Here is a 24,528-nt window from a genome sequence, read left to right as displayed (position 1 = left end):
TATTTATGGCTCCTATGGATTTTTTTAAGTTGCTTTAATCTTTTTATGGTTTCAGTCACTTTCTCTGAGCAGTGTTTCATTTCTGGAGTGCTGTGGCAGGGCTTCTCTGCCCAGAGCCGCCCACCCACAGACCTGGGCATCTTCCTGGGCTGAACAAGGCTCGGGACCAAAGGGGGCTTTTGGTGTAGTGAAGGCGTGCTGGGGACGCGTCCCATGCCCTTGGACACGAACCCTCTGGGCTGGCGTTGGCAGGCGCATTGGAAATGTTTGCAGGGGAACAGGGCTGTGTGGATGCTTGCGACTGTCTCGCTTTGCACTAAGACGTATTCCCCCAGGTTTTGCCCTCCCTTGTGCACTTGTACCTGTTTCCCCGTGAAAAGGACCGGTTGGGCAGCCCCCTCCCTGCCCAGCTTCGCTTCCACGGGCAGCAGGAGCCCTGTGCACAGGCAGCATCCAACCCACGCCTGCTCCTCGCGCCAGGCAGATCCGCGCGTCCTGGTGGCGCCTCTCATCGCCCCGTAACGCGTTTGAATAGAGTGAAATGACTCCCTTTTTTTGAGCAGATGCTAAAGGAGGGTTTTTTCACCTGAAGGTCATGAATACATGTCTCAGCTTCCTTTAGTGCTCACTCTTGGCTTGGTGCCTCTCATTTGGGGGCATCGGTTTGCCTCGTATTTTATTTTCCCCCCTCTTCTTTGTCTTTTCTTTTACAGAAAAGATTATTCAAATGAATATTCAGTTTTATTCATTTGAATAAAAAAACCAAACCGTTTGACTCTGTTAAATGCTTATCTCTTAAATAGAGCTTGTTAGCTTCCAATAATAGCTTCATTCAGAAGGATGCAGTATAATTTCATTTTAAAATGTGTGCTCCTTGACAACCGGAATCCTATTTATGTCACCATTTTAAACAGCCTTCTTTGTTTTGTGTTAATCTTTTTCATACACTTTCCAAGGACCATTTTTTGTTGACTCCTAGTACCTCTCATAAGAAGTAATTGTCTGTTTAGTCCAGGAAGGTTTCTAAGAGTTTTGGTAATTTAAAAATGAGCGTGTATTCATTACGCTAACTAATAAGGCATGCATACAGTAATATTTTTTATATGTGCAATTACTGGAAGTTGTAATCTAATATTTAAAAAGTGAAACAAAGAAGGACCCATTACCAGTCGGTTTGGTGAAGGTTTTGGCTCTGGGGTATGTGGTCTCTTGGGGGTTGCTCACTTAAGGAGCAGTAGGACCTCTTGCACAGCATCTTGTGGATTTAAGTGCCCGTGTATGTGCACATCAAAATCCTCTGGTTGCTTCCCCGTACAGCAAGCGCAGGCATTGCACAGCCACACCGCGGCACCGAGAGGTGGTCGGTGTTCTTCACTACTCCTGTGCCTGTCCAGAGGGAAACGAACAAAAACAACGCCGGGTTTTCTTACCAACCCCCTCCAGTCTGTTTTTTACTTGGCTGAGTGAAGTGGCATAGGTGTTTAAAACCCTGTGAGTGTTGGCACCTATGGACTGTTACTTTATTCTTGTTATAAAATCCGTTAGTAAAGAAAGCTGAGAGGCTGTCTGATGTAATCAGAGAACTAATTTCTTCATAAACCTGTGTTTAAGCCATATGGGGTGGGATGAGGATGGGAAACTTCTTTCCTGGTCCGAGCGCGTAATGCCCGCAGCGGGCTTTCTGGCGGTGCTCTGCACATTAGTGCTAATCTCCTCTAAATTCCCCTTCCCGGCTCCATTCTGGCAGTGGGACCTGACAGAAGACGGAGGAGAAATCCTCAACTGCAGAATTCGCTAATGAGTTACTAATGATGAAGATGCTTGTGGTGCTGAGGCTGCTAACGACGTGCGGGCCCGGCTGGCCGCTCGCTGTGCTGGGCAGAGCCGGATCCGGCCATGCCGCCCGCAGCCCCGGGCCCTGCCAGCACAGGGTGCTGCTGGGCTGCCCGGGGTGCTGTGCTTAGCCACTTAACCACAGAAACTCAGGTCTGACTGCAGCTCTGTTTAAGGCGGATTTACATGGAGTAACTTGGAAGGCAAATAAAAGACCTAGGTCAAGTAAAGCACTTAAAGCTGCTACATGCAGCACAAAGCAAAGTAGCGCAGAGCTCTGAGAGCCGGGTTGCACCGTCAGACAACGTGGTACGCCTCAGGGAGAGCTACGAACCATTTCTAGTTGTTTTTTCCCCCAAGGAAAGGGTCCAAGGACTCGGCCTCGTGGCTTCTCACGGGTCCAGGAACATGCCCTGCGGCTCTGCACAGCGGCACAGGTTTGGGATCAGGTGCCATCGCTGTGCTCCCGAGCAGCCGAGCCTGGGGCTGGTGGCTCGAGGCATCCCAGCTTGGCGGTGGGGACAGGCACAAGGTCTGGGGTCACCCCCGCCCCGTGACGGGGGGTGCTGGTGGCCCCCAGCTCCACTGGTGGTGGCACGGCGCGATGCTGCTCTGCCGGCACACGGGGCCAGCACCGCTCCCGGGACAGGTCGGGGGTGAAGCTCGTTCTGTTGGTACATTTGTAAGGTTTCGTGAGGTTAATCACTGGTGATGTTTATTCATCAAGTCGTTGCCAGAAATGTAGCACATCAGACTTTCTGTTAGCTTGATATTTTTTAAAAAGAAGGAGATGAGCAGGGAGAATTAATGCGTAGAGCTGTGGTGGGCTGCCAGATTCCTCCGTGCAGCGTATCTGCAGCCGCGTGGAGCCAGCAGAGCAAACCGTGTACAGCTACAGGCAGGCAGCAGGCATCAAACAACCCTAAACCAGCCCAAATCCGCAGCTCCTTTGAAGCAGCAGCGCAGAGGAGAGGAGTGATTAGATCAGAGGCCTCAAACGTGGCGGCTTCTTAGCGGCCTCAGGATGTCCTGGTGAGGCAGTAGAGGAAGTCATTCAGGAAGAAGGGGACAAATGAGCACCTCCGGCGCTCGGCCGCCCCGGCACAAAGCGCTGCCACGTGCCTGTGCGACCGTCGGTGTTTGCTTCATCGCCGGGGCAGCGAGGGGTAACTGAGGAATCCTCTTCTGTCCTCACGGGTTCTTACTTTTTTTGGTCAGCCCTAATGGAGAAGTCCCATGGAATTAAACAGGAGATAAAATCAATGTGGTTCCATAGACATATAATTGGGTTTTGTAGAGGTTGCTCTTAAAAACCATAAGGTGTAAAAGAAAATACAGCCTTATTGTAGTTTCTGAGCCATCTTGTAACCAGGGTGTAACTATCCATTAAATTCTTCAGGATGGATCAAAAAATCCATAAGGAGGCTTTAATTCTCCATTAAGTCCTATGGAAGAGCTGTAACAGAACCGTATTAATTTCCCCGAGATGATGCTCCTTCCCTCCGTTAGTCTGTAATGGGCTCGGCAGCAGCCCTGTAGAAAGCAGGTCATTTACATGTGCGTATTTCTGTGAAAGCTTTCCCAAATCCAAAAGGCCAAGGAATGCTGTATCAGAATGAAAGCTGTTTGACTTCACTAATTTTTCCTTTCCTCCTCCCCTTTTTATTCCCTTATTGAACAGGATTTGGGTTCGTTACTTTTGAAAATGAAGACGTGGTGGAAAAAGTCTGTGAAATTCACTTCCACGAAATCAATAATAAAATGGTAAGTGCTTTTTCTGACGCGCGGGTCGGTGCCAGCGAGGTCTCCCCAGCGGTCACAGACGTGTCTGGCTGCTCCCCTGGGGCCGCGCCGCCCCAGGAGCCGGTTGCGGTGTCCCAGGCGCGCGGTGCTGCGGGGTCGGGGTGCGGAGCCTGGCTCTGGTGCTGCGGCTGCCATGGCTCTGCCATCGAGTGCTGGCGTTCCCCACCCGACAGCCAGGCCCCTCGTGAAGTTTCTCCTAAATGACATCGAGTCCCAGGTTGCGGTTGCCCTGTCAGTAAAGCCACTGAGCCAGATGAAAAAGGGCATTTGTATTTCAATTGATGCAAAAACTTTGATATTTTCGGCTAAAATATTCTTTCTCCCTTTGTCAAAACATCCTTTGCTTCTCAAATGTGTATTCAGATATGCATTGTATGTTGGTCTGATATGTGTTCACAGACTTTAAATTCAATAATAGAGCTTTTAGTGTGGATAAGATCAAAGCAATCTCCTTGGCATATGCTGGAGGCCTGATTCAATATTTGACTTGCTAATTTTTCCCAGGGCACTGAAATAATATTCTTCATATTGTTCCTGACGGCAATATGCATCGGAAATAAAAGTAACAACCCCTTTGGCGACCGTGGTGGTGAGGTACGGAGGCAGGGCCGGGGCAGCCCGCCGTGCCCTCTGCCAGCCCCCTGCCCCGGCCCCGATGCGTGCCGCGGGCTTTGCCTCCGGCCCGGCCTCTCGCTGCTCTCCCTGCGTCTCTCCCTCGGGAGTTTCCTCCTGCCACCGGTGCTGCATTGCGTGAGATAACTGTGGGCTGTGGGGGAGGATTCGTTCCCGTCTCTAAATGCTGATTAATCTGCCTTAAAACAAAACAAGAAGTAACACCAAACGCCCCCACCCCGGCCCAGGAACAACAGACCCAGCCACAAATCAGAAAGACTTGAAGTGTAAATTTAGGTAAGACTTGGCAGCAGGGAAGGCAGAAATACAGTGCAGGGCTCCACGACGTTCCTGCTGCTTAATTTGAGGGTGGGTGCCCGTGGTGTAACGCTCCACGGAGGTTCTCACACGAGAGATGTCCCTCCGGAGCACGACTCGGCCTTCACCTGGCGCAAAGCAGCGCGGCCCAGCTCTCCTGGTGAGGCCGGGCATGGGTACCTGGAGGAGGCACGGGTGAGTGGGAAGTCCAGGGCTGCTTCCCTTCCTTTGCCACGAATCTGAGCTTGGGCTTTGCTGCGTTGTTAAAATCCTGCGCTGTTTGCTGCCGGCGTGACCCTGCTGGAGGGTTTCTTCTCCGCTGAGCGGCTGCGTGGTAAGGGAACAGCCTGCGGGATGGGACAGGGCAAAAACACTTGAGGAACATCACAAGGAGCAAAAGAAGCAGTGTGGGCTGGTGGCGTTTTGTTGTCGCGGATAATCACAGCACATTCGTCCCAGTGATCTGTGCCTACGTGGTGCGTGATCCAGGTGCCACGACGCTTTGAGCATGCTCTCCTTGTCACTTCTTCTACAGCACTAATTTTAAAAGCGGCCCACGAGGGAGGAGATGAGACATGATCCTGTCTTGGGACTGACTCATCGTGTTGCTGATGTGTCTGCAGATTAATTACCAAGCCCAGGCAGGAGCGGGAGAGCCTGTGCACGCATGTGTGACAGCGAGCTGCTGCAGATGGCCGGCGGTGACACGCGGATCGGGGCTGGGCACGGGCCCCCGCGGCCCCCTCGGGGACTGACCACTCCTGCTTTGTTTTTAACGTGTCGCCCCAAGTGCCATGCAGCACGGGGAGCAGGTGCTGGCCGTCCTGGTCCCAAGGTGCGCGGGCACCGTGCGGGCTCCTTGCACCGCACTCACTGTCATTGCCCCCGCGCAGGGGCAGCGGGCGGCTGCTGTTCACGAGCCCGTTTGCAGCCTCCCTCTCCGTGCAGGCTATTTTTAGTCCTCCCATTCTGCTTCTGTTGCCATCCATAAAGCTTAGAATGTCAAGTGTAATATTAAACGAGCAGTGTGCGAGTGAAAAGAAAATGCCAGCGAGGTGTTTAATAAATGAAACCTGGAATTTACGTGGGAGGCCACGGATTCTCTCCAAACTCCGAGGGGAGGAGGGCAGAATAAATGCAACCAAAGCAAAATGTCCCCAGAATACTGTTCTTCTCGCACAAGCAGGCTGCTTTGCCCCAAAAAATGATTTTCTAGGGGGTGCAAAAGTAGCCAGCAAAGAAATGTGATGGAGTCATTGATTTTCTTAGCGGTTTGCCTGCGATAAAGTTGTTCACATCCTAGGCACAGGGTGACACGGGTGGGGAGCTGGGCTGCCCCCGCTGCGCTGCAAGTCGCCACCTCCAGTCAGCTGTTCAGAAACAGGCTCGCACTGCCAGGCACCTGTAGCTTTCCTTCTGCCCGCGGTGGTTTCAGTGGGCTGGTTTGTTTGTGGCTTGGTTTTAGTGTATCGGCACTGCTTGGGCTTCTCCCAGGAGTGGCAGCCTTCACCTTGTGCTGGGGCTGTAGATGCAGTGTGCATCACGCGCCCGTGCCTTTGGGTCCGAGGCACCCCTGGAGAGGCCGAGCCGTGCCCCACGTGCGGGAGGCAGGGAGCAGGACTCTGCTGCGATGCCAGCAAGCTCTCTGGAGCTGGGGTTGCTCTTTGTACAGGTCTTCAGGACCTGCCCCGGGGAGCTGCCATCACACATGGCTCTGGGCCATGCCTGTCGGCCGTCGCAGGACGGCTCTGCAGGGGGTTGCTGGCGGTCACGGTGCTCAGGAGAAGCCCGAAGCCAGCAAGGTGCAGCAGCATTGGAAACCCTGTCAGCTGAGGGACACTGCGGCCACCTGCAGCCTGGATGCGTTCCTCTAACATCAATCCTGGAAGTGCCTGTGAGTGATGTAGCTGGGGAGACGGGCGGTGACGCCGCCCTTGTCCTGGTCCCCTGGCGTGGTCAGGTTCAGCAGCCTGCGCAGGACAGCGGGGAGCTGCCCGGAGCTGGGGGCTCCTGGGGGCTCTGGGGGACAAGAAAATCGCAAGAAACTTCAGACTGGCACTTCTACAGCCTGAGGATGTGCCGAGCAACTTCTGAGCCCGGTGTCCCTGGCCCACCTTGGCCAGTGCTGTAGTGCTGTTTTTAAGTATGCGTAATGACCTTTCTCCTGCTTCGGGCGTACTGCTGCCTTTGCAGCACTGTTGGTGAGCGCAGGTTGCTGTTAGAGGCGATAGTTTGCCTTGCCATGGCATGAGTGGCAGGGGGTCCCCGAGGTAATCCGATCTCAACTAACTGTGAAGTGCACTTTGCTGGCAAGACAAAGTTGCCTTGTCTTTGGGTGGTAAAATAGATTTTTTTGTGCATTGTGAATATGGGAGCACTCTGTGTTCCTCAAAATAGCTCTGGTTTCCCTGGAAAGCTGTTAGCCATATTTTTTGAAACATCCTGGTGCTGCGAGCTGACAGCCTGTTCTGTTGCTCTGGGTATAAGAGGCTTTTCACTCCCCATCTCAGCCGTCCTGGCTTCTGGTGGCTTTGACTGCTTGTCTTGACCCAGGAGCACCCCAGTGTAATGTTAATTCTCCAAACTAGACTAAACAAAAATAGCAAATTTCAGTTTCCCTGGCCTTTTTTTTTTTTTTTTCCTCCTCGATTTAGAGTTAAAACTTTCTTTGTTAGGCTGCTGAAACTACAGCACGTCTTTCGTGCAGGGGAGGTGGAAGAAAATCTGGCAATGATTAAGGAGTGCAGAAATGCTGAACTGGAAGTGTAGGATCCAGGTTTATGCACAACGTGCCCACCTCAGGCAGGCTCCATCGGGTGCTCTGCCCATGTGGAAGCCCAGCTGCGGGTCCCGCTGGGGCAGCCTGCCCTGGGCTCCCACATCCCGTGCTCCCCTGGGGTTTTGCCCCGTGGTCACCATTGCTGCGGGTGGTGGCAGCCGTCCCTGTCCCGAGCAGCCTGGCCCCTCACCTCCTGCTTCACCGTCCCCATTTGCAGTGAGAGTAAAATCCCCCAGGCGTGCAGCCGGGCTGGGGCTGACGGTTCTGTACCCACACATCACACAGCCCGGAGGGGAGACGTCTCTGCTGGATAATGGCAAACATTTCTGCCCTCCGTATGGGGCATATTTGTTTACAAGGCTTAAGAATTATTTCTCTTTCCTACTGGTGGCTTTTTCTTTTCCTTTAAATCCAAGTTAAAACTTCTTTGCAGCTCACCACCATTCCCTTTATGTCCTTGTGTGCTGTGAAAATCATAAATTAAGCTAGTCTTTCAGAGAGCAGCGGTAGGCTGTTTTGTGGTTGCAAAAGCTAATTACTGGGTTATTGTTTCTAACGGTGCTAATCCAAACTTCATTTTCCTGTTAATTGTCCGTCGAGCCAGGCTAGATTGTTTTTATCATTCTGAATATTTGCAGCGAAAGCAGCTATGAGGTGTAACCAATGCCTCCGTGACATTTTGAGTGGTGGCGAACCCGAGGAATATGGCTGAGAAATGAGATGATACACTTCTGGCGATCGCCCTGCTGCAATTTGGCTGGAGAAATTAGATTGGCACACTCCTGTTAAATGTCTCTCTGATTAGAAATAAGCAAAGGAAAGTTGCAGAGGATATTGTCGAGCTGCTTTGCTGGCGCGCGAGGCATCGGGGAGGCTGGCGCTTGTGCTCGGCATTCTGAGCACCTGAAGAGCCCTGGGCTCTTGGAGGCAGTGATGGGGAGTCACACGCAGCAGGTTGCTGCCTTTAGGCTGGGGGGGCCCTGGGGGCACTGAGGCTTTGGGGTGGATGGAAACAGTGCGGCAGGCACCCCCGCAGGCTGAGACCCTCCGTGGGTCCTGGCCCCCACCTTCCCTGCACCGCAGGCAGTGAGCTGCTGGCCAGTGAGGTGGCTGGTGGAGTGGTTTGCTTCCTTACTTTTCCTTCTCTCCTTATCTTAATGCCGGGTCACGGACAGCCTGTGGGGCGCCGCGGGGCTTTCCATCCCACCGTGTGCCTGCAGCATGCACACGCGCCATCCCGCTCCCTGTCCCGTCCCGCGCAGTGCTGCTCCCGAGGCCTCCTGCAAGGGCACGGGCACCTGCCAGCAGGGCACAGCTCCGGAAGAATATTACCCCAAACCTGACGGGATTCGGGCAGTTTGCTTTCAAGAAGTGCGTGTTTTGACACCTGGCGGGATCTGTGCGTTTTAGCACTGGGATGTGTTGCGAGCAAAGTAAATAGGATCTGCGCGAGGTTTGCAGCAGAAAGGGGAGGAGTAGGTGGTTTTGTTTAAAATACTCCCATTACAGTCAGTTAACCTTTATGTTACCTAAATGAAATCTGTATAAACCTGAAATTTTCACTGATCAGGTTGCCTAGGAACAGGCGGTTGGTTTTCATAAGACAATGAATACACTGTCACTGATAGGGCTATTAGGAACAGAAGCGTGTAGCCACGTTAGGCGACATCCCTGGGCTTGTCTGCTGCGGTCGCTGCTCGCCCCCGGGCGCCCGCCTGCCTCTGCCTGCTGGTGCGAGTGCCGGAGGTGATGGGGACACGACGCTGCCCTGGTAGGCGGCAGCAGCACGGCCACTGGGCCATCTGCTCGCTTCTCCTCATCCTGTCCAGAGGCACAGAAGCAGCCCCTGAAGGTGCACCCGGGCCCCTCGGGGCCTTTACCCAGAGTGGGTCCCGGTCCCGGGGCTCTGCCTGGCCGCAGAGGAATTGGCGGAGGCTGGCGATGTGATTAACGCGGCATTAAGTGACTTCAAAGGGCAGCAGGAGTAACTGGAAGTGAAAGAATGCAGATCGTTTATTAATAGGGTTTACAGAAATTTTCTGCTGGGTAGAAATATCGATTCTTTATTCCTGTTTTAAAAGGAGCTTTTTGTAATGATCACCGAGAGTCATTTTCTGCTATCGATTGTAATAGAGCTGTGCTGAAGACTTTCCTCCATCCATTCCACGCCCGCAAGTGTCATTGAGAGTAAACGCAGCGCAGGTTTTCCTTTCAGGACCACGGCAACTTCTTCAATCAGCATTTCTGTCATCTTTACGGCGTTGGTTTGCTATGTGTTTAAAGAGACGTACACGTTTGCTCTTTTAAATCCGTTTACACTACTCTGAACGTTCACCTTTGAGGGGGAGGCGGTGTGGGGAGGAAAATGCTAAAAATAAATCCCCCCCCTTAAGTAGATCAGTTCTGCATTTGACATTTACATGGAATTCATTTGCATCTCATTTGTACATGTTTCTGCTCAATAGGTAGAATGTAAGAAAGCACAACCTAAAGAAGTGATGTTTCCACCAGGGACGAGAGGAAGGGCACGTGGATTACCGTATACCATGGACGCTTTTATGCTAGGGATGGGAATGTTGGGTAAGTGTGCAAGAGCCACCAAACGTCTTCCAGAGCGAGCCTCCCCTGTGTTGTCTCCCTGATTTGTGAGCGCGTGAGGCGTAGGGGTGAGCACATCGCGGCACTTGTGTGAGTGCGAGCCTAAAACTTCAGCAGGGGTGGAGTGGGGAAAATAATCCTGTCTGTGGTAAATGATTAACTCCCCCCCTTCCTGGAATATAAAAATTTGCATTTAAATGGATGTTTTAAATAGCCTGTTTTACTCTTACTCGCAAAAATAGAATGATGAAAGATGCAGTGTGTTCATTCTGACTAAAAATGATCTCTCCCCCTTTTTAGAGGAATTGAGTCACACATTATTCCCCTTCTTTTAAAGGTATCTTTGACAGTTCAGCATAGATAATTGAAAATCTTGCCGGTTCTTAAATGGCATGCAAGATGGAGAAAGCAGGGAGATGTGTAACAGTACAGGTCGCACCAATAATTACGAGTTTCAAGGGGATGGAACGGTATTTTAGTCCGGTGTATTGTGTCCAGAAAATACTAATTAAATGGGATAAATGATATTTAATGGCAAAATTCTATTTGTGCACGAGGTCTATTTAGTTATAATTGGTTCTCATTTGTTTCTGCCTGGATAGTTGTTCTTCCTATATAGTCTGACAAGCAACCTCTTGATATTCTGTCCTCAGATTTACTAAGCCAAAATCCTGCTAATGCATTGCCAGTGTCTGCTTGTAAAACCCGTGTATTTTCCACTTTCTGCTCCCTTCGTATTGCCGGACCTTCCCTCGGTTGTCACCTGCTGGGTCTGTAAAGCATATGTGAGGGGGGTGGCTGGCGGTGTCCCCGGGCAGAAGTGACCCTTCCCAGCCACCTCCCTGCTCCGTGGCCTGTCCTGGGAGCTCTCTGGGCTCTGTCTGGAGCTGAAGCCCTGCGGCCGTTCTCCTCACCCGTACCCCCAGCACCGCTCACCCGAAGGCACCCGCCAGCTGCAGCGGGTGCAGGGCCCCGGGTGTCCGTGGTCCTGGCACCAGCACTTGCTGTCTTCAGCCTGAGAAGGGAGAGGCAGGGCACCCTTAGCAATTTTTCCAGGCCTTATTTAAGTGGAACCAGGCCGTTCCCTGTGGAACTGGCCCACAGAGAGGGTGGTGGGTTTGATCTCAAGTGTGCCAAGTTCTCCAGCAGAGCAAGAGTAGAAACTCCACTGTCCCAGCAGCCTGTCCATCTAGTGCTTCATAAACAAGACGCTCTTCAGCTTTTCGAGATGATTTTTTTCTGAAGTTTACTTGATCCTAGAAGCTGAGCATGAAAACAAGCCCTGAAAGCTGGCGCTCAGTGCTCCTGAGCTCCACAGAGCAGGTCCATGGGCAGCGTGGGCTGGGGCCCTGCAGGACCCAAAGGCTCCTGGAGCGGGCGTCAGGGCAGAGGGCTTGGTTCCTGTGAAGATCAGGCTGTTCTGCCAAGATGTCTGACTTCAGGCACTGCTTGATGTCATGGGAAAAACTTCCCTGCCATGTTTGCTGTATCTCAGAATTAATAGCACTTCTCCTCAGGTGGCCGGAACGATCCATTTCGGGGATGTGTAATTCGGTTATTTCAGCTGATCATCTGTTCTTCTGTCCCCACATTCCACCGCCACCCTCGCCCAAAGGGTTTGGAAATCACATTTTATGGTGAAAATATTTATCTTGTTCTCGTCAGTCTGTGATTTCGTTACCTGTGTGTTCCCAGCGTGCCCGCACATACGTCCTGCTCTGCTTCTCTCGTGTCTGCGGCCTGGAGGTGGGTGCGCGGCGGCTGCTGGGTGCTGGGCACAAGGACCAGGGGTGGCATCGGCTCCGCTGTGCTCCTCACAGCTCGACAAGGAGGAAAAGCTGAGAGGAGTTCCTGGAGCTGGGGCCTGCCCCAGGGACCTGAAAGGAAGATTGAGCCCTCAGGTGCAGTGTGATTAATTGCTGCTGGGGCTGCCCCCGTGGAAAAAGATCACTTCAGGCTTTGAGAAGCAACGAAGAAGCCCTCGGTGAGCGGATCGGCTCCTGCAGACAGCCACGGTGGGACGCCTGCGGACAAGTTCACCTCCCCGCTGCACGCGTGCGGGCCGTCCGGACTGGTGCTGCTCCGTTGCTTCTCGCAGGGCGGCCCTTCGTGTGCTCTTACTAGATTTCTGAGTGGCTTGCTCAGAATTAACAATTGAGTTATGGTGAAGGCCAGATGCTTCATTATCAGCTCTCACTGTGGTGTTTGTTTTTTTATCTTCCAAGCTCCTGCTTGCTTCGGTGGCACCGTGTTAAATAATTCGGTGCTGAACAACAAAATCGCAGCACAGAGCCGGAGGCTGGCTGGTCGGCCATCACAAGCCCCTTCCCAAAGGCTGCCCAGAGGAGCTCGCTTCAAGGCTGGAAAGGGGGCACCAGGCAGAGGCTCGGCAGGGAGCCCACTGCCCGCTGCCAGGCGCGGAGGGGAGCGGAGGGTGTAATTATCCTGTCGCACAGCGAGGACCCAGCGTCGTGTGCTGCCGGGGGCAGATCCCAACAGGCCTGTGTCAGATTTACTCCGCTCCTCGTTTTAGGTGTCTGGCCGGACTGAAAACGAGTGGATTGGAGCTGCTCTTGAAAGGTTTTTATACCTTTTTCCAGGAGCCCTTGTCCAAGGTCACCTTCTCCAGATGCTGTTCACAGGCAGAGGAGGAAATCAAAGGAACAAATGCACAAGACAACCCAAAGGAAAGAGTGGAGAGTGACTCCCTCCAAAGCTATTAAGGAAGTTGGTCTTTTTCATTAATCATAGCCTCCCTGAGGAGCCTGCAGCAGCCGGGGTCTAAAGGTGCACAGGCAGCCGCTTCTGTGATGATTTGGTTGATTGGAACAAAATTAAAGTGTTCTTCTGAAAGGATTTTTTGACTGCGAGAGTGCAGGCAGGCTGAGCCTTCTGCCAGGACTGCTCCTGGGCTGTCTCAGTCTCTGTCTGCTGATGGGAAGCGCGCATCCTCGGGGGAGACCAGGAACATTAATTAGCCACTCTGCATAAAGAGTGGGCTGGAATGGTTTCAGCTCCCGTGACCTCTTTCTCTCTGGCAGCCCACCTGGCAGGAGGATGGCAAGGCTCTCACACGCTCCGTGGTGAGCAAGCACTGCATCCCAGGCACCAGCAGGCAGCGCACGTCTTCAGCTGGATGAGGACTGCCAGGGCCCGACAGCTCGCACTGCGCCCAGAAGCCCACCCCTGCCAGCGGGTCCCGGTACAAACCCCTCAACCCGTGGAGCCCCTTCGCCAGGGGCCACCTAGGTGCTGCTGTGATACCCCTGCTTTCTTTCTGCTCTCTGGTGAGGTCCATACCTGAAAACTTGAAACAAAAAAACAGAGAAAAGAGAAAAGCAAAGAGGGATAACATCAATAGCAGCAAATCCCACCTGCAGCAGCTCTGCCTGGGTCGGGGCAGCTGCCGGTGTGGGGCGTCCCGGCGGGGATGCCAGGCTCTGGGGTGGCTGCTGCACTGCTAGATCTGAGCACGGACCCTACAGGACTCGTTTCATTTGGTGATGGGCATCTTAGGCTTGCTGGTGTTTAATATTAAAGTTGGGCCCTTTTTAACTTGCAAATTCCTCCAGAGATAAGAGAGCACAGCCCATAAAGCTTATGCCCTGAGACTGCTGAAATAATGTCTGATATGAACACCAAATTTCAGAAAATCCCTACCAGGCTGCTCATATCATTGCACCAGGCAGGCCGGGGCTCTGCATTACTGCACACGTTCAGTCGAGGTAGGCTGAACTCATGCATAAAAGAAGCTTGTGCCCTTCAAAGAAAGTCATTCCTTTTTTCCATCAGACTCTTTAATAGAGCCGTAGCCGCCTCTGAGGCAGAATTAAGGAAAGGGAATCCTGTGTTGGACACGCGCTTCCCAGCAGGCGGGCAGGACTTCCAGGAGCCTCCGGGCTCCTGCAGCAGCTCCAGGTGCGGTGTTCACCCCCGTTAGCACAGCTGTGCTCAGCTCGGGCTTAGCTTTTTCCTGTCCTTGGAGTAGGAGACAAATCAGTAGGAGACTTCTTTGGACCAAGGGGGCAACTTTTACAGCAGATCTGTTTCTCTTCATAGCTGCTCCCTGGTACACGGTCACCCCCATGTGCCTGTAGGAGCTGGGTTTTGTTCTACATTCCCTGGTGCAATGGGTGCTTACGTCACTCTGCCCAGTTTCCCCTTCTGTAAAATGCCTGTAATGTTGGGCTTTGATGTGGGCCCACCGTGACGGGCTTTAACACTAGTAACGCTGTGGTACCCGTAGGTGAACTGCAATAAGAAGGTGAGTGTTACCTACCTGCAGTCTTTTTTGTCCTGGAAGCAGAGCCTTTGCTTTCCTCCAGGACACCTTCCTCGTATGCCACAGCAGTAGCGGACTTGGTGGCGGCACCGGGTGTTCCTCCAGCGGGAGTGTGACCGTGACCATCGTGTGGTCAGCGTGGTGACACCGCGGCCACCACTGTCACCTTGTGTACGGCCAGGATCCGTCCTGCGGCCAGGACGGGGCTGCTGGCTCGGCCAGCCTGCGGGGCGGGCGTGCAGGGCCCGCTGCTGGTGACAGCAGACAGGGAGCTGGGTGAAGGAGCTGTGAAAGCGGTTTGGGGTGTCGGTTTGAGTTTGCGCTCCCACGGGCAGCAGGGTCTCGCTCCAGAGGAGATAATCCAGGCAAAACTTGGATTTTTGGCTTAACAACAAGGGGTGATTAGAGACTTTGGTCATTCAGTAGGGCTACTGAAGCAAATAAACTGTTCGGTACCCAGTGCAGGATGAGAATGGTATCTAATGGAAATGGTGGATAGGTCAGCATGGCCATAATTTGGTTTGATGAAGCAGCCACATGGGCATGGTGTTAATGTGATATTGATATTCAGCCAGCCAATTTCCCCTGCACGGATCGGGCTTTGACTTGTTAGAGCAGAGCTGGGCACTGCAGCAGTAAATGAAGAGGAAAATTGAAGTAATGTTGTATTATAAATTTATGATTTCTTCTGCCTGACCTAGAGAGTGCCGAGCGCCGCGGATGCAGCCGAGACCCCCACCCGGGCAGCGCCGCGGCTGGCATTGGACACAGTGGCTTTGGCCGGGCAGAGCGGGGCTGCTGAACGCTGCCCGAGGTCTGGGACACGCACGGGGGCAGGCACAGCCCTGTCCTGCAGGGCAGCTGACAAAATGTGCCCGCAGCATCCACACCCTGGGGCAGACCTGGGTGCTCCTCGGCACATGGGGCCCCCACAGCTCCCTAGGCCACCAGCCAAAACCTGCCTCAGAGTCGTTTGGGTTTGCATGGGAGCAAATGTTTTCCTCTTGGTGAGGATAGTGGCTGTGGTCGGTGCCGCAGAGTGATTTTTCATTGTGGAGCTCACAGTGGTGTTAATGGCGCTAGTTACTTAGCAAACAATCCATTTATCAATATCGTAGGTTTAAAAAAAAAAATAAAAGGAAAAAAGGTTTGTAAAGCTTAACTCTGAAAGATCTGATTTAACGACAGAGGTGATTAATTTCTAAGGGAATCCAGCTGTTGAGCTGTGAAATAAATAGGCAGGGGCTAAGCAGTGTGTACATATCTGCTGAAAGCTGCCATGCGCTGTCCTGCAATTGCAGGGCTGCTTTCCCCTGGCATTGCCTAATCCCATAATCAAAATTCATCCAAGCATTTTTATCTTCCTGTTTTAGATTATGATTAATAGCATATTATATCTGTATAAAAATCTAATCATAAATGGAGAGACCTGGTGCGGCAGCAGAATTACTGTACAATGTATTCGTGTTTTAAAGAACAAACAAACACGGAGATACAGGACCTCCAGAGGAACCGCTCGGCAGCTCCCCGTGCTCCGGAGGTCTGGCCCAGCTGCTGCTGTCACCGCTGCAGGATGTCTGTTGGCTTCAGGTGGAGAGAGAACAAACTTCTTCAGATCATTTCTTGGTCTGGAGAGGCCTTTCCTGGGGACTGGAGGAGTCTGGGCAGACAGGTTAAGAGTGGTAGCCAAGGGGAGCGTTACGTAGTGCTGGAGTTGCAAAGGAGAATTCCTGTTTTTAAGGAATTTGGGCAAGCAGAAGGGTCAGAAGCGAGGTTGCAGTTTTAGGAAACCTCCGCAGCATAAAGGACTGCATGCAGCACCCACAGCGCGTGTCGGGGCAGAGGCAGCCGTCGTCGTACGTGAGGGCTGGGAGGCCCCTTGGCTGCTGCCACCCCGCGTGAGGCTTCCAGCCTTGATGTCCAGCAGGTTGCAAACCTCTGGTGCCTGAGCAGCAGAACCTCCCTGCCCTGGCCTGGCCGGCAGCCACAGCGAGACCCTTGGGAAGCAGCTGTAGGGCGGCCCAGCGGGCGCTGCTTTGTCCACGCGGCCTGGTCCCACACGGCCACGGGAGGGGACGGGGCTGAGGCCGGCTGCGCCCACGGCCCTGCCTCGCTTCAGAGCCCGCAGCCATCCGAACAGCCCTGCCCTGCGAGCAGCATTACTGCTCACTTCCATCCGCTGCGTGGAAGAGGGCACAATTGCACCTTAATGCGTTTACGTGGGCGTTTTTATTAGCAAAATGGTCTTGAGTGGTATTTTTCTCGCAATAAAACTTCAAAAGCTGCCTGAGGTTGGATGCGTGTATCTTAGCAATTGCTTTAGGAAGCAGTTCTCATATCTGGGTTTTCTTTCCTGAAAAATTAAAAGCTCTTTGACTCTGGCTCATTGCTGTTGCTGCCTCTAACTCTTTGATGTGTTAACTGTTGTCCTTCACACTCCTGGGATAAAGAATTACTACTACCTTAATCTCCAACTGTCAATAGCTCTGAAGCAAAGTACATTCATTGTAAGCTCTCCAAATGTCAGAGCAAACCTGTGTTATGTGTTTAGCCTTAGCATTTGGCATTTACTCTTCCAGCTAACAAGTATGCACAGTCCTTGGACTTCAGATACCAAAGTGCATGTTAATTACGTGAGTGACAGGTCTCACGCACAAAGCAAGGCAGGCAAGTGATCAGCAAAGTCGTAGATCTCTAGATGTTTCTATTCAGGATAATAATGAAACCTTTCTGCAGTTTTGCATGAGCAGAATAAATCTCATTTTTGAGTACCCCCTTGTAAAATCAAGTTTCTTCCATGTTATTTTGCATTATATTTATAAATTGAAAGACCTTTATTAATCTTGAAACTTTTTCTCTCTCTCTCCTTTTTTATTTTATTTTTATATTTCTGTAATCAAGGTTACCCGAATTTTGTTGCAACGTATGGCCGAGGATATCCTGGATTTGCCCCAAGTTACAGCTATCAGTTCCCAGGTATGTACGTTTCATTTGCAGATTTACTTTTTTTCCCTTCTTTCCTTCTTTAGTTTTTCCTTTTTTTCCTTTTTATTTTTTTTAATCCATAGCTGCAAGTTGAGACAGGCAAGTCTGCAGGGAGCATCTCACATAACAATTTTTTGACTATTAAAAATATTTATATATATATATACATATACATATTTTTAAGACATTTTTATTAATGTGTAAATTGGTACTGGTTATTTGAAAACAAACTTCTTAAATTAAAACATAAAGCAACAGAGATAATTCAAGAGCTGTTAGCCTCCCTTTGATGTTTTTTTCCTTTCATATATTTATGACAGATGAATGTACAGGCACACACACACAGACTCTCACACACGTTCACACGTTCTGTGGTAAGTTCATACTCATTAGAAGTGCAGTTTGGAGTGAAGTCCAACATTCCGGTATATTCGTAGATACCTTCGGTGTCCTTCCCAGCAGCTAGCTCCTGACGGCGCGTGCTCGCTGGGTGTGCTCTGTGCTGTTCTCCCTCCCTCCCTGGCCGCGTGCGGTGCGCTTCCCTCCGAGGGCCCAGGGCCGCGGGTGCTGCTCCCCCTGTGTGGCACCACCGGGCCTCGAGGCTGCCCCTGGGACTGAAACTGCACGGGATTAAGAATTTCTTTTTACTTCACCTCAGTGTTTCTCAGGGAGGTCTAGCAGGCCATGTGTTTATCGCCACTAGCTAAAGCCCACCTGGACACCGTGGCGTGGCAACACCTCTGTGTTGCACGGTCAGTTCACGAGCGCACTCATCGCTGAGGTCCCCTGCGAGTGGTCCCACCACCCCGTGCCGTGCTTTAATGGCTTAGGAAGGGAATGGTGGAAGCACAGCTTTGCTCAGGCCAGTTGAGAAACCGAGTGAAACCCTGCCCGTGGTGAAGTCGCTGCAGGCACAGTGGCGAAGACACCGAGCATCCTCCTGGATGGACCCATAGGTGGGTCGGAGACCATGGAGCAGTGCTTGGCTCTGCTGGGGGCACGCTGGGGCAAGGATACGTCCGTGTGTTCAACCCTGGGTCAATAGGATGAAGCATTACTTGGAAAGGATACGCATTATTAACACCCATAAGATGAATAATGTCCTTGCACAGTAGTTTCTGCAGAACTGGTTTCTGCAGGATGAATAGCACCAAGGGAAACTCGTTAGGTTTTCTTTTCCATGGCTGAAATTTACAAATGCTAAGGCTCTATTTTAAGCTCAACTGCCTGTTTCCCACCTGTGCTTCAGCCCTCTCAAACTGAGTCAGGTCCTTTGGAGGACATGAATAAAACGAATGCTGCCTTGGCAGGGCGCAGGGGCTCCAACAGGCTGGCAGGGGCAGGCGCCCCGCGGGCTGTGCCGGGGCGGCAGGACAGGGCAGGTGCCGGTGCTGCCGCCGGCTGCAGCAGCCCCACACTGGCAGCTCCTCCAGCCAGGAGCAGGGTGCTGGGCTCGGCCAGGTGCTGCTCCCTGACACAGGAAGGTCACCCGAATGCACGCACACACTCTCCAGGCAGGCACTGATGTGTGCTTGAACGCAGGAGGAGGCTTCAGAAGGTGCGTGCCTGTCTCTCGCTGTCTTCCCGGGTTCTCGTGACTCCTGCACCAGCTCATTTGTATAAAGACAGCTAAATGAGAGACAGCTTTGATATGTTAAATGATGAAAATCGGCAGAGATGACTTTAATTATAAACATGTCTAAAACGAACGTGTCGGCTGGCTGAAAGCAGAGATGCCGTTTGACTCCAGCCCTCATTATATGTACTTCTATTAAGGGCCAGGTTTTTCAAAACTGGCCTTCGAGTTAGTTGCTAGTTATTTTCAATCTCTTGCAGAGATTGCAAATGCAGAAGAAAATCAAAGCAAATTCTCACCTCTAGAAAAGCAGGTGTGCTTAACTGCAGGCCCCAGTGGTGCCTTCTGCGCCAGGGGCCAGCTTGAAAATTGGGCTCGGAAGGGGAGCTGCGCAGCGGCCGCCTCGGCTGGCGTGGCTGCGTCAGGGCTAGAGCCGTGCCCGCGTTGCTCTCCCTGCAGCTCATACGTTCCTTACAGCAATTAGACCCTGGTGGGGGCAGCATGGAAGCGCTGCATCTCGTGGGTGCTGCATGGTGGGGGCGCAGCGGGGATGGTGCCACGAGGGCGGCTCGGGCAGGCTGCGGCGCTGCTCGCGGCAGGGGGCGGCCGGTCGGGACACCCCAGGCAGATGCGGTGTCCCCTTGGGAGCCGGCTGTTCGAGGAGAGCAGTAAGTGCTGCGGCACAGGGCGTGAGATAGGTGCGAGCCTGGTGGAGAGGGATCTGAAGTAGTTTTTTTTTTAATAAGTTGTCACGTCCAAGCGCTCAGTGTCATGATGCGGGGAAAAAAAGTGATGTGGCCATTTCTGAGGGAGCACCCGGGCGGTGTGTTGGAGAGCTTCGGCACCCTCGCTACAAGCTGGTACTTGAAGAGCAGTGGTGCTGCAACCCCACGTCTGTGCAGATGTACCTCTAAATACCCAGCTGCATTTGTACAGATCGCTACAGAGAAGGGGCAGCGTGTTCTCCCCCAGGGCAGGTGTGTGAAAGCTCTCCCGGGTGCCTGCGCTGCCGCGGGTCAGCCTGGCAGGGCTGGCCGCGGGCATCGTGCCGGTTACTTCTCCGGTTACACAACCTACTGACTTTTTTAATTAAAAAAAAAAAGTGTCCACCGAAATTGAACTGTACCACTGATATTTACCATTGTGGCAGTGAAGCAGTGCTACAAACGTCACGCTCCACCTGCTTGCATTGTCATCCTGCGCGGGGCAAGCAGCCTGCCTGTGCTGTCGGCAGCGCGCCCTTGCGACGCCCGGCCCCGCAGCGAGGCACACGTAGTCAGGTTGGCGACTGCTCTATCTTCTCCCATCACGTTATTTTTTTTCCTCTCTGCATTTATAACTCAGTACATAGCCTTTTTCTTTTAATTACAATCACTCCCTTTCTGTGTCATTTTTTTTTTAATTTCTGGGACTTATCTTTTCAGTTTAATCTATTAATTTCTGTTCTTATTTCACTTTGCAGACTATTTGCCGATTTCACAAGACATAATTTTTATCAACTAGTTCTTAAAGATGCATAACAAATTAATCGGGGTTTACTACAGTGCTAATGAGAGAGAGAGACAGAAAAAGCCTGGGTGGTCCATGTTTAATATCAATGTCCACTGAAAAATTGCTGCTCTTACTGGCTGGTTTGATTGACTGGACTTTTATTTTATTTTTTATTTTTTTAAAGGCTCCATATCCTCACTGCTTTGAGTTTGCTTTTTATTTTTTCTTTTTTTTTTTTTTAATTTTTTTCCTCTGCTTTGTTATGAGTTTTTAATGCCCACTTGGAATGTAACTCACAAGGACTGGGGATAGGGGCATTATGAAGGCATGACTTCTCACAAACTTCTTAGAAACAATTTTATCAAGGAAGGAAAAATGATGATTGGTTCTTACACAGCAGCCCCAAAAAGAGATGCTGGCGCTTTTTTTACACAGAGACGTGCAGCAGTAGCACAGATCAGAGTTACAGTGGAGCGAGACTAGGGTCTCCTCTTGCTGGGGTTATCGACAAAGCAGGGCTTAATTCCCCCAGACGAGCACGCCCCGTGCGGGCAGGTGTGAACCTATGCCGCCAGTGGCTGTGGGTGCAGCTGACCCACGTGTGTTTTGTTCTCTGGATTTGCTTTGTCGTGGTGGCTCTGCCCAGAGCTGCCGCAGTCACGGAGCTGTGCCCCGACGCAGCGCTGCCGGGGTCGATGGCCGGCGAGCCCCCGCATGGCCGCTGGGCTGGGGGCTGGAGCGCCGTGCTGCAGCAGCCCCCGCTCGAGCTCTGCACCGCTAGCTGCCCCCTCCTCTTGCAGCTTTCGTGTACTCCCTGCAGCTGCTCTTACTTCCAGACTTTGCTTGCAAATCATGGGCAAATCGCTTAAATTTTGGCAAGAGGGGCAAGCTTTCACCTCGCTAGCTTGAGCTGTACCGCGCCTCTTAATCTTCACCCAAATGCCAGCAGAACCTCAGAGCTCTGCGACATGCCTCTATCCATTGGCTTCCTTTTTAACAAGACCAGGTTCTGGTGTTTTGGGTAGAAAACACACCTTGTATTTGAATCCTGTTTTTCTTTAGGTGTTTCTACCCATTTTATAAGTTTGTGAGAAGTAAATTGCATGCTTACAGTAGAACTGTAATGCATTTTAATGTTTGTTAATCCACTTGTTAAAATGTCAGTGTCAAAGGCTCTACAATACACGGCTATGCTGTTCATTTCATTAAAGATGCTTGATGTAATAATTGGTTAGTTTTCTTTTTACTTTTCTGCAGGCAATAGCTTTTTTTAATCTGTATGGCTTCTTATTATTTTGTTTGGGTTTTTTTGCTATGAATTGCTTTGCTTTTGTGAACTTGTCTTAGTGTGCATGATTTGCAAACATTTCGGCTATTGTGAATTTTCTCATTTTTTGTAAATAGTCCATCTGTGCTTCTCTTTTTTTCTTTTTTATGACTTTTTTCCTGTAAGTAACTAAGGTAGAAAATAATAATAAATTGTTTACAATGGATATGCTGTGTTGCTGCTCTCTTAGCTTGCAGTTTTAATATTTTTGGTTTGGATGCACCAAATAACCAGTACCAATGACAATTTAATAAAAGAATAAAACAACCATACCTCCAAGCGTGTGACCCAGTATTTGAAGAACCTGCAGATGAATGGTTACATACGAGGTGTGTTGACAGCAAAAGTTAAAGCAAGAAAATATGACAACGCACTTGTAACTGGGGGGAGAGCGATGTCTACATGTAAAAATTGCAATATTCCCAACAGTCTGATCTTCCATCGTGCCGACCGAGGTGGGCTTAAGCCTCAAACCCACATGATTGTGTTGTTTTAGTAACCCTTATTGCAAACTCTCCAGCACTGATGTGCAGGAATCTCTTTCTGCTGTTTGGAAATGGAAAGGAAAACCAGGTAACTCTTGTTGCTTTAGAGAAGGTCCTCGCTGGGATGGCAAACGTTGTCCCCAGACCCCACAGTGGGACTGGTGCTGCTGGCTGTGCCTGGGGGAGCACGGAAGTTGCCATCGCTTTGTTTCCCTCTGTTATACTTGCTTCCATCGTTACCTGGATGTCTGGGGATTGTCAAAGTTACTTAGAAGCCTTCAGCTCCGGAATGTAAATTTCTTTTTAATTAAGGGTTTGTTTGCCTGAATGTTTAAAACTTATTAAAGCCTTTATATATGGGGAAAGGTGGGAAAAACAAATATTTTCACAAACTTCTCTGAGCTCCTGGAAATATACTTGCTTATTAATAATGATACTCTGTAGTCTGCAAAGCCCAGTCTTGGGTCATGCTCTTGCAGTGCCTGGTGCTGTGAAAACCAAAGTTCAAAGTCTAAACTACACTTTTTGTTATTATGAGAGCATTTAAAACCAAACCAACTTTCTGTTAATGTATGAAGCTTAATTTAGTTTCTTTTCTGATAGCAGTCGCAAACTGTTCACTTGTAGTCCATCAGTGCTGGGTAGGAAGCTGTTCTTACATAGAAGTTATCTGTGACGCTTGCCTAGTGAGTCTGATAGTTATTTTCTGGGTCAGGAAAAGGAGCTGGTACCAAAGACAAGAGTAATTGCTGTAATAATGACAAGCTTCAGGCTGCTTTTTCATTGTGCCTGAAAGGAGGTAAGGAAGTAAGTTGCTGTATCTGGTATTGAGGACACTGAGGAATGTTACAAAGCTGCAAGCTTGTTTTGCTCTCCTGCAGGTCTCTCACTCTTGGTTTCCCACTCCTTTATAAGTAATCACCAAAAGGAGATGCAGTGGGAGTGAGAGGAAAAGGGTGTGTTTGTAGCTTCACCGTACTGCCAAGCAGATCATGTCTTATGTAGCAAGACATGGTATAAAGCAGTGGAGGTACTCAGGAGGTGCAGCTAAGTTAAGCCTTACAACAGCAAGAGGAACCGTTCTGACTGCTTTGTCTAACCCTCTCTTAACTGCTTAAAATGTGCTGTAATCATCCCTGCGCTGCATGTTTTTGTTCAACTAAAACACATCACTGCATCTGCATGGCATAAAGTGGTTTACAAAATACATTTGAAATCTGCTAGAATCTGCTAGAATCACCTTAATTGTCACTCTGCAGAACATTCAGTTTCCATCTTCATCAATGAAAATAAAGGCTATGGACTTAACCTGGTTTAAAATTAAGAGTTTGGGTTTCCTGTGCTGGCCGAGGGCAGGCTGTTCTTGTTGCAGTCCCATCCCCAGAGCGAGGAGCAGCTGAAGCTGTGGAAAACAAACTGAGAAGTTAACATAGCAAAGCCCATAAAGCCAGAAGGTACTCCTTCAAGTTCTGCTTAGATGGCAATAGCTTTTGTTTTCATGCGGGAAAAATGTTATCTAGAGCCATTCCCCAAACCCGAGCAGAAGTTAAGCAGCTTTTAGGTGCATTTGTTTTCTGAGAAGAGTTGTGTTGTTGTTTTTTCTGTGTTGCAGAGCAGTGCTTTGTAAAATTCCTTTTCACCTGCCATTTGCCCCGCTCCTTAAACTAATATCCTGGCTGTTGAATTTAAGGGGAGTTTTTCAGGAGGGAGGCTGTTGATCTCAGCCAGTGGTCCAGCTTCCACCAACTTGAACAGCAGCAGGTGGCTGGTACGAGTGCTGCCCCCACTTCTGTCCAGGTCCGGGCAAGAGGCTTTGTGTGGCGAGCAAGGTTCTGGTAAGGTTTCCCCATACTGCTTGTCTGGCAAAGGACCAAAACTTGCCAGGCCCTTCATTAGGTTTTTCTCTGGTGATGCCTTGAACACCTACTTGATCAGCGAGGACATCTTGAACACTGAACTTGGGTTGTCCTGTTCCCAGCTGCTCACTGATCTGGGCATGAAATTTGCGATGGGCTTTAAATATTCAGGGACATCGCCCTGAGAATGAGCGATCCTAAAGGGACAGGGAGGAAAGAAAGGAAAGAAAAACCAAACAAACCTGCCGGTGAATCCGGGTCTCTCACGAGCTCTTTGTGTTTCAGGCAGTTCTGCAGCAAAAGAGTCCCTGAGTGATCGTTGTGTGGTGAGCAGGCCGCAGCTGCGGCAGCTGGGGAACTTAATGAGAATAATTAGCCGCAGGAGTAAAGAGTCATAATGCAAGCCCACACGTATGGGAGCAAACATGGATTACCCTATGGAAAGCATAACATGATGTGGTCACACCAGTTCTGCTGTGGGAAGTTCTACCTGTCCAAATCGGCCGGAGCTCAGCACCTCACCTGCTTAGGCCTTTGGCCTCTGTAGGTGCAATTTTTAACTGCAAAGCTGTTAAAAACTGGG

General features: G+C 50.8%; 1 protein-coding gene across 1 annotated transcript in view; it reads left to right on the top strand.

Annotated features, from left to right (window-relative positions):
* Window positions 1–24,528, top strand: part of MSI2 (musashi RNA binding protein 2) — a 229,308-nt gene that overhangs the window by 168,214 nt on the left and 36,566 nt on the right. Inside the window, exons 6-8 of the mRNA XM_035343446.1 lie at window positions 3,515–3,597; window positions 9,811–9,925; window positions 17,127–17,201. Coding sequence (XP_035199337.1) covers window positions 3,515–3,597; window positions 9,811–9,925; window positions 17,127–17,201 — 273 coding nt within the window. The remainder of the gene's footprint in view (window positions 1–3,514; window positions 3,598–9,810; window positions 9,926–17,126; window positions 17,202–24,528) is intronic.

This window comes from Oxyura jamaicensis, chromosome 19 (genome assembly GCF_011077185.1).
Source record: "Oxyura jamaicensis isolate SHBP4307 breed ruddy duck chromosome 19, BPBGC_Ojam_1.0, whole genome shotgun sequence".
Classification (NCBI taxonomy): Eukaryota; Metazoa; Chordata; class Aves; order Anseriformes; family Anatidae; genus Oxyura; species Oxyura jamaicensis.
Note: the sequence above shows the minus strand (reverse complement) of the source record. Positions and strands in the feature narration are given on the sequence as shown.